Source organism: Sceloporus occidentalis, unplaced genomic scaffold (assembly GCF_023333645.1).
Source record: "Sceloporus occidentalis isolate IW3139 unplaced genomic scaffold, rSceOcc1.0.p SCAF_2, whole genome shotgun sequence".
NCBI classification, from domain to species: Eukaryota; Metazoa; Chordata; class Lepidosauria; order Squamata; family Phrynosomatidae; genus Sceloporus; species Sceloporus occidentalis.
The window spans coordinates 29,255,860-29,265,000 of record NW_028316982.1 but is presented as its reverse complement, the minus strand read 5'-3'; the positions used below and the strand labels follow the sequence as shown (position 1 = coordinate 29,265,000).

The 9,141-nt window shown below is 41.9% G+C and overlaps 1 protein-coding gene across 1 annotated transcript in view; it reads left to right on the top strand.

The window, feature by feature from the left end:
- The window catches only part of TIPARP (TCDD inducible poly(ADP-ribose) polymerase), a 34,800-nt gene that overhangs the window by 2,254 nt on the left and 23,405 nt on the right, over positions 1–9,141 (top strand). The window contains exon 2 of the mRNA XM_089508984.1: positions 2,497–3,496. Coding sequence (XP_089365110.1) covers positions 2,583–3,496 — 914 coding nt within the window. The 5' untranslated portion in view covers positions 2,497–2,582. The remainder of the gene's footprint in view (positions 1–2,496; positions 3,497–9,141) is intronic.

Here is a 9,141-nt window from a genome sequence, read left to right as displayed (position 1 = left end):
AAGAAAGATGGGTGCTGGGACCCCACGTCCAGGAAGGACAAATAAATGCATCTAGGAGTGGCAGCTTTAGAGCCCCATAGGTTTCCTTGGAAGCAAAGCCCCTTGGGAGGCTGGAGATCCCAGCATCCACTCACCTGCCTAAAGCCTGCAAGGCTTCGGTGGGGTTTTGAGACCTTTCCAGGGGGGACGACATGGAGGAGCTCAAGGGAACCAAATTGCACAGCATTTCCTGTAGGTTAAACAGCATTATCTACCTTTGGATGGCTCTCACGCAGATATAATCAGGAACCTCAGCCCTCCTGTTCTCACACCTGCTAATCTGGATTAATTAGAATTATTATTGTTATTGTCTTTATTTATCTCTACCCTCACCACCCCCTCAGCTGGGATTTAAGGCAGCTGTTCCTCATGGCAACTGACAGAAGAAGGGTTTTTTATATTTTAAATCTTCACTTGGAGCAAAAGAGAGCTGGCTAACCTGTTTGTTACCTCTCTTTTCAGTCTGTATATCAATCTAGGAGTTGTGTTTTTGTGCAGAGTATATGGGATCTTTTATCCTTGCAGTGACCCTCAGGCTGCATCTGCACTGCAGAAATTCTCTGGTTTGACACCACTTTAACTGCCATGGCTCAATGCTATGGAATTCTGGGAAACTAGTTTGTTGGGGCACCAGAGGTGCTCCTTGTTTCTGGGGGAGCCAGGAGCCATCCTCGCACCCGGGATAGGCTGCCATAGGATTTGCACCAGAAGGCAGTTTCATGGGCTGCCCTTCAGGCTGAGACGCCTTGCTCTAGGACAAAACTTCATTGTAGTTCTTGTACCTCATTTCAGTTTATTATTTATTTAGTGGGATCTAAACTCCTTGTGACTGGGGGGGGGGGGGAGGGAGAAACCCTTGCTGTTCTGCTGGCAGAATGTCAAGGAATAAAGCTGAGCTTTGGGCAGAGAAGCATAAAGCATGGGTAAAAGAAATTCTTTGCAGAAGAAAGGCAGGAAGAGTTCTGTTCTGTCTTGCAATTTCCTGCTATATGTAGTTTTGTGTGTGTGTTTCTGTTTTTAAGCAAAGTGGAGGCTTTCTTTTCCTTGCAAGGTTGTCTGGAGGATGTACAGGTCAGTCAGAAGGCCCCATTCATACCTGCTTGCTTGCATGTAATGCCTTCTTTTCTGGGACTGCCAAGTGATTTATAAAGCACAGGAGTGATAAAACTATTTGGCTATTTCTTCTCCCTGCCCCTCACTTCCCCAGTTTTGGAGTTCTTGCTGCATGAATGTTCTTGAAGCTAGGTTTGCCTTTGACTTCACATGGAAACACCAGAAACACTGCAGAAATAATCTGGTTCGACTGGTGCCACAACAAACTACAATTCCCAGAATTCCATAGCATTGAGCAATGGCAGTTAAAGTGGTGCCAAACCAGATTACTTTTGCAGTGCGGATGCAGACCAAGTCTTGGTCTGCCAGGAGACTATTTCCCAGATGGCTTCTGTATAATTCATTGCCAACTGTACTTTCTGGGTTCCTTTTTATTTCTCTCACCCATGGCAATTTTTCCTTCTCCTCAGGGCTGCAAAAGCTCCATTGGGCCTGTAGATGGCAGGCGAAGCAGGCTGAGCATCTCTTCTGCTGTGTCATTTTTAAGTCAGAAGTGGCTATGAGCGCTTGGCCTGTGATTCAGACCCAATGACTGGCAGCATGTGGGAATGTGAAACTACTGAAAGGCCTTGGAAGAGGGAGTGACGAGACAATTTTGAAAGCCACAAGTGGTGTGTGGTGTGAGTGACTGAAACACAGTCTCTGAGCACTCCGTCCATCAGGGAAGAGTCTTTTCCAACAGTTTCACATTCCCACATGCTCTTAGTCATCTGCTCTGAATTAATGGCTCAATTTGGTAACTTCTGGGCTCAGAGAACACCTTGGAGGGAGAGTCAGTGTGTAAAAGAACATTTAAAAATCCAGTAGTACCTTTGAAACTGTTCTTTTGGGGATGTAGTCCATTTCATCAGATGAATGGGGTTTTTTAAATACTAGAATAAACTAACACAGCGACCTCCTTGAATGTGACTTTCTAAAAAGAGTGTGTGTGGAGAGGTCTTTTGGAAATTGCACATTGGCATGGGACAAGTATGTATTCTGTTATCTTGGGTATCTGTGGGAGTGGTAAAAGATAACGCACAACATTTGTCTTTATGGAGAGAATGAACACTCAGTCCTATGTAAATAAATGAGTATATCTGAGACATTCGGTCCCTGCTCTGGTGTGGGGAGGTGAAATAAAGGAGGAGGGTGGGTATATTTATATGAAGGAGTGAAAAGTTGAGTTTTACTTTGTGTCTGATGGCTAACTGGAAAGTAAAATCAAATGGGTGCTAGTGAGAAATTGGTTGACTTCTGGGAATCTTCTGTTGGGACGCGTGATCTTCATTTGTGTCAGCAACTGGACAAGTAAGAGTGATATTAATTGCCTCACCCCCACTCCCCCTTCTTTCTTTGCCCTAGGTCTGGCTCTTGCAACGTGCTGGGAACTTGCAGAGTGACTCAGAAGAGGGTGGGGGTGGGAGGCCAAAGAAGGAATCTGAACAGGGATGGAAACTGAGCTGGAACCTGCCTGTGTAGTTCAGCAGGCCCACTGCCAGGAAATGCAGCATTCTACTGCTTCAGAGGTCTTCCCTCCGCCGATGAGGATTCCTGAGAAGATACCACCAATCAAGCCTTGTTTTAAGAAGAAGCAGCAAGGGCAGAAAAGGTTAGATACTGAAACCCTGCGGGCCTTGCGGCCAATCTTCACCAGCTTGCTTGGCACTGGTACCTTGGATGGAATCTTTGTGCCCAGGGGACAGAACAGTGGGCATAGTAATTTGTGTGAATCTGTTGTGAAAAAGAACTTGGGGATTACAGCTCCGTGCCCACAGCCAGATAACAGTGTTCCGGTGTTGGTGCCTGGAGCCACAGGTGTTCAGGGACAAATCTCAGATGGACATCCTGAGCAGGAGGCCCAAACTGATGAGCAGGGCTTCCCCTCTGTTACCTCTCCTGCTCATGAGCCATTCCAGGACCTCTCCTTGCACGCTGCCTCCAACAGTGCTGCTGCTGCCTTTCTTTCATGCCCTGGCAAGATACTTGAAGGTTACTCTCCTGCACTGATCCGGGACAACAACAGCTGCCTAGCCCAGTGTAACACAAACCCAAGTGATAAGTTTGGAGCTGGGCTTTTCCAGAACAAAAGTGAGGAGGCATCACTTGACTTGATCTTTGAACTCTTGAACCAGCTGCAATATCACACCCACCAGAAAGACGGGATTGACATCTGCGTGGATTTTCTGCAAGGTATTTGTGTATATGGTAGCGATTGTCCCAAACATCACACAGTTCTGCCATATCACTGGCAAATCAGGAGGACTGCATCCCAAGCGTGGCAGAGTGTGACCACTGACTCACAGGAGCATCTGGAAAGAGTCTACTGCAATCCAGACAATGACAAGGTCAAAGTAAGATACCGGTGAGTCATGAGCACATTGCTGTACTTCTGACAGAGTTAAATATAAGTGGGTTTGAGAAGGGAAATGAAAACATCTTACTGAACCTGTGAAGTGCTGTTTCAGATGCATATCCTGGCTCGATTTTTTTCTCTTGTCCATCTAGACAAGCAATTCAATCTCCTGTTCCCTGCATATTGTAAATCTATTTACGGTATACAGAAACTTGTATCTTGTTCCTTTAGTGTTTCACACAAGACTCAAGGTGATTATTGACATTTAAAAGCAATAAAAGAAAAGAAAATTACAAAGCTTAATGAAAATAGACAAATCACATAGAACACAAATGCCACACATCATCACTGAATGGTAAAATGCAGGTGGTGGTGGACTCTAGTAAATGAATTCAACATTTTGGTGCAGCCATTGCATAGGGCATATGTTGTCTCCCACTGGATGCCTCTGGAAAGCCCACAAGCAGGACATGAATGAAATAGTCTTCTCCTACTCTTGTCCTCTAATAATTGGAGTTTTAAGTGTGGAAGCAGAAGAAGAGATCAGTAGAGGCATTATAATATGGTAGTTATTAAAAGGTGTTGGTGTGCTTTGTTAAAAGACCTGGATTGTAGAAAGGCAACTTTGCAGTATGAATAAAGGAGCTGTAAACAGAATGAGAGTTCCATACTAGACACTGACTAATGCAGAATGATAGTGTCAGGTGATGTTATTTACCAGTATTTAAAAAGGTTCAGCTTCCAGGTGTTGGAAGTCAGTATAAAGGAGATTCTGCTCCCTGCTCTTCAGTACCCAGTTGTCTATATCATGAGATGATTGACAAGAATTGGGATAAAGTCATCCATGCACATTTTTAACCTAGAAGCCCATATGTTACTTTGTTGGTTTGAGCTGTGGGTTATGTCTCTCGAGATAAGGGTTTTAGTTCTTCAGTTAACTATAGAAACCCACTGGGTGACCTTGGATGAGTCACACACTCCCAGCTCCAGAAAACTCCAAGGTAGGTGTTCATCTTAGGGTCTCCATAAGTCAGAAACGATATGAAGACACAAGAACAGCATGGTTGCATTTTGGAAATGGAATATAAGCATTCTTCCTAGTCATGTCAGTTGTTGCAGAGATTGGAAGAAAAAGTCAGTGTAGCAGTTGTCTGTATCATGCACAGCTGAAAGAAGCCTGGAAAGTTTCTTTCAAGCCACGTCAGGAAAGGATGCCAAGAGCTTGAAGCTAAGCAAGTATTTAATAAGTTTGAACTTTGTCTTTGCAAATGCATCCTTTGTCTCCTGCTTCCTTCCTGTCATGATGACATTGCCATGGATTTCTATTATTACATTTGTGTACTCCCTCTTGAAGATTAATGTCTAGGCTCTTGGCTGGATTTGACCTCTGTGCCTTCAGTTACAGTGTTTTGCCATACTTCTAAACTTAAACTTACTTTTATGCTTGATAGCGTAAAGGGCTTAACTGCAGCAAATTCTAGGAGAGGGAGCAAATGTGGATTCTATAGACATTCTGCCTAAGTCCAGGACACCTTGCTATATGAAACTGTCACCCTATATGACTCAAATTTATGCCCAGGTATCGTTTGTGACAACCAAAGAATCAAAGGATATGCTTAGTTGCAGGAATGGGCAAATACCAGGAATTGGGAGGCTGCATTGTTCCCTAAAAGGAACTTTGGAAGACTGTAGCCTCTACCTTGTTAAAAGTTTTTAAATGTCAAAAATCCCAAGGTGGTCTTTTCTAACCAGAAAGGAAACTAGAAACTGGTTTACCTCCTTGTTACACAAAGGGCAGTCACACCACAACAGAGCATAATATTAGGGTGTTGGGCATTTTTCCTAAAAATAATAATAATGGTAGGGGAGCTGGTAGAGGAACCTGAGAAACAAAAAGATTTTGAATTGACATTCTCACATACCAATGGCATATATATATATCTGTCCCTGGTTTTCACTCCACTAAATGCATCTGAGGAAGTAGTCTACAAAAGCTCATGCTTTCAACTTCTTTCAGTTAATCTCAAAGGTCTCTACATACTGAGAAACTCAAAATGGGCTTAGGGAGCTGCAGTTCTACCTTGTTTTTAAATCCTACCTTGTTCATGTGGATACCACTCAGTACAGGTATTCTGGATTCTGCCCCTTTGCTAAGGTAGCAAAGGGAGACCTGTAGTACTTGAGCTAATAAAGGAAGAACAGTGGAATTCTTAACTTCAGTTAAAGAGCTTAAAGTTGGGGTGGAAAGGCAAGGAGGCATATTTAATAGCAGGAACAGCTGGGAGGGTGAACAGTTGCCTGGGTATGTTAATGGTGTACATATTCCTGGAATTAAGGAGCTGTTGGATGAATATCTATTAGGGATGGCTTGGATCTGAGGAGTCTTGTCAATATGCACCTTGTAAATAATAAGTAGAACAGTCTCTGGTTTTCAAACTCTAAACTGCTAACCCACATCTTGTTCAGGGAGGAAGCAGAAAGTCTGTGCAGCAAAAAACAGCAGAGTCTTGGAGCACCTTAAATTGAACACAGATGGGAATTATGTGGCTCTCCAAATGTTGTTGAATTGCACCATCCAGCATTCATTTGCAATCTGGTTAGGGTTGCTGGGAGCTGAAATTCAACAAAATCTGAAGGTCCATATGATTCCTGCCCCTGGACTGATCAGTGTTATTTTGCATAAATTGTTTGTTGCAACCCACTCCAATCAGAAATCTGGATTGTTATGTCAGTAGCCAAGTAGTTTATACACCTGTTTGATTAGGAGTAGGATATAAGGAAGCAGAAAGCTAAAAAGGTGCAGACAGTAATGATTATCTTAACACAGTTATGTGTTTTCAAGTTAACTCTTACCTTAATAAATACAGTTATGTGCCTTCAAGTTGACGGTAATTTTCAGTGATCCTATTGGATGGTTTTCTTGGCAAGATTTAGTCAAAGGAAATTTGCCTTTGCCTTTCCTGTAAGGCTGAAAGAGTGTGACTTATCCAAAGTGGGCTTCCATGGCTGAGCAGTAACTTGAACTGTAGTCTAGCAAAACCCTACCCCAACATTCAAATGACTACACGATTAACATGCTGTCTCCATTTAACACAGGGCATTTCAAATTATTTGATTTGGGAGACTAGTACGGTATTTTTCCCCTAGTATGCCAAGAATTGGTACCATATTTGTAACCCTTACAATTGTTTCTTTTCTTCCTGGGTGCTCACCAAGAACTGGAAATCAATAGTTTAAGGACATCATCAATCTAGGGAGCATCACTTTGATTAGCCCTTATTTAATAGATAGTCTTTGAAAGCTTGCATGAATAATAGAGATAAGCAGATTCACCCATTTATGGTGATTAAAAACTCTTTCTATTCCAAAGACTAAGTAAACTTCTGTGGATGGGGGGCATTGTAATCGAAAGTGCTAAAAGGAATAGAAATGAAGATACTTCAGGCAGCAAAAATTGCCTAAATAGTGGTCATTAAAGGAAGGATGAATGATAATGCAGATATTTCTGTTAGAGGAGCTGATTATCTCATGGAGGAGAGAAAAAACCTTTGTCACTCTTCAAGTCACAGGAGACCTTTTGTTCAATGATATCCATCTTTTGAGCAAAGACAGAATATCCTGGAAGTATCTCCCATTTTTAATCCTGTGTTGTTGTTGCTGTGAATACTGTGTTGTTGTTGTAGATGCCCTCAAGTTGACCCTGACTCATGGGTGCCCTGGGGATGAGAAATCTCCTAGCTCCCCATTCCTCCACTGCTCTGCTTAGATGTAGGTCCATGAATTCTATACATCTTGTGTGTGGTCTTCCTCTACCTTGCCTAGCATTATTGTCTTTTCTAATGAGTCGTGCCTTCTCATGATGTGGCCAAGGTATGATAGCCTCCATTTGATCATTTTGGCTTTCAGGGAGAGATCAGGCTTGCTCTGTTCAATTTATATCTTCCTCTTGTATATAAATTCTGCTGTTAGTCTTTGGTTAAATGCAATAATCCAAATAATTGGTCCAGATAGCATTTCGTTTAATCCTTGAGAGATCTAGCATTTTCATCTCTAGTTTGAAATTTTCCCATTTGAAGCCTTCACAGGGATAGTGGTAGTAGATTTAAAACCTTTGTGGTGTTCTGTAAATACATCTTTTTCCAGCAAGAAAATATCCAGGGCTAACCTTTTAAATTCCATATGAAATTTCAATCTATATCAGAATAGGTACTTTTTTCTCTTAAGTAACAGTTTTCAAAATATTCATCTTAACCATCACTTTTACGATCATTTGGCTTTTTGGAATCTTATGGTTAAGCAATTGGAGTATTGCTCCAGAGGTTGCATTTTCCTCCATATAACATACTTTCATGCAAGAAAAAGCATGACAACTACATGTGAGAGGCTGCAGCCATTTGTGATTTTCCAGCACATGTCTGTGCTGCAGCATAGGGTAGGTTATATTTGCTACCCTTGTGAAACTAAACACTTCAACACAAGAGGAAGGTGTGATCACTAAATGCAATTTTATGTGTGGCAGTTTGATCCTGAAAGGGAAGTTGTATTGAATAAGGTGACTGACGCGTAAGTACATTTATTGATCTTATCTAGTATATGTCATTTTGTGGTTTTGTGTAATAAAAGCATTCATCTTAAAACCTGAATTTTGTGACTGGTTTTACGTGTCCCACTAGAACTATTGTCTGTTACTTCACTGTAAATTTAAAGTTAGACTAGACAGTTTGCTGTTGTGTGCCTTCAAGTCATTTCCAACTTATTATGGGTTTTCCTGGCAGGATTTCTTTAGATGAAGTTTGTCATTGCCTTCCCCTGAGGCTGAGAGTGTATGACTTGCCCAGGGTCACCCAGCGGGTTTCATGGCTCAGTAAGGAATTGAACCGTGGTCTTCAGAGACATAATCCAACACTATACCACACTAGCTGTCAGTAAGTAGCTGAGACATAATTGGATTTATTTTTAGTGTTGTTTTCTTGTGATGAGGAAATACATATCCTTAGTTGCAAATACCCTGTGGTGTAGGTTGAGTTTAACAGTGTATGGATAATCCAAGGTCACCCATTGAATTTGATGGTAGTCTGGAGATTAGAAAGCAGGGCTCATTGTTCCTAATTTAGCACCACACCACAGTAACTATACTGAACCATCTCTCATTCTGGAAATAGAACCAAGATCCAGGTATGTGACATTAAACTGAAAATAAAGAAGTTAAAATTTAGTTGATATTCGTTTAGAGATGTGGCCTCATTTATTTTATTAAGAAGCCACTGTTAAGATAAGGCAAGCTAAGTAGTTCTTAAGGTACATAACACATGCAGACTTTGAACTTTGCTGATCTATTGAGTTTCTAATCAGTTGTCTTTGGAATAGCCTTTTCTAGAAGTCAGAACAAACTGCAGGACACTAGGCCATTCCATTTTGTACCTGTTGAGCCACAAAGATGGCTTATTCTGGTCCATGATGGCTTCCAACTTGAACATTTGAGGCCAGCATGAACATCTTCTGGCAGGGGTGGGAATTACATGGTCCTCCAAGATGATGTTGACCTATGTTCTTCACCACTGTGCTCACAAGGGCTACTGGGAGTTTCAATTCAACATCATCTGGAGGGGTCCATGCAATTTCCACCTCCCTGTCTTACCATATCTGCTTTGATC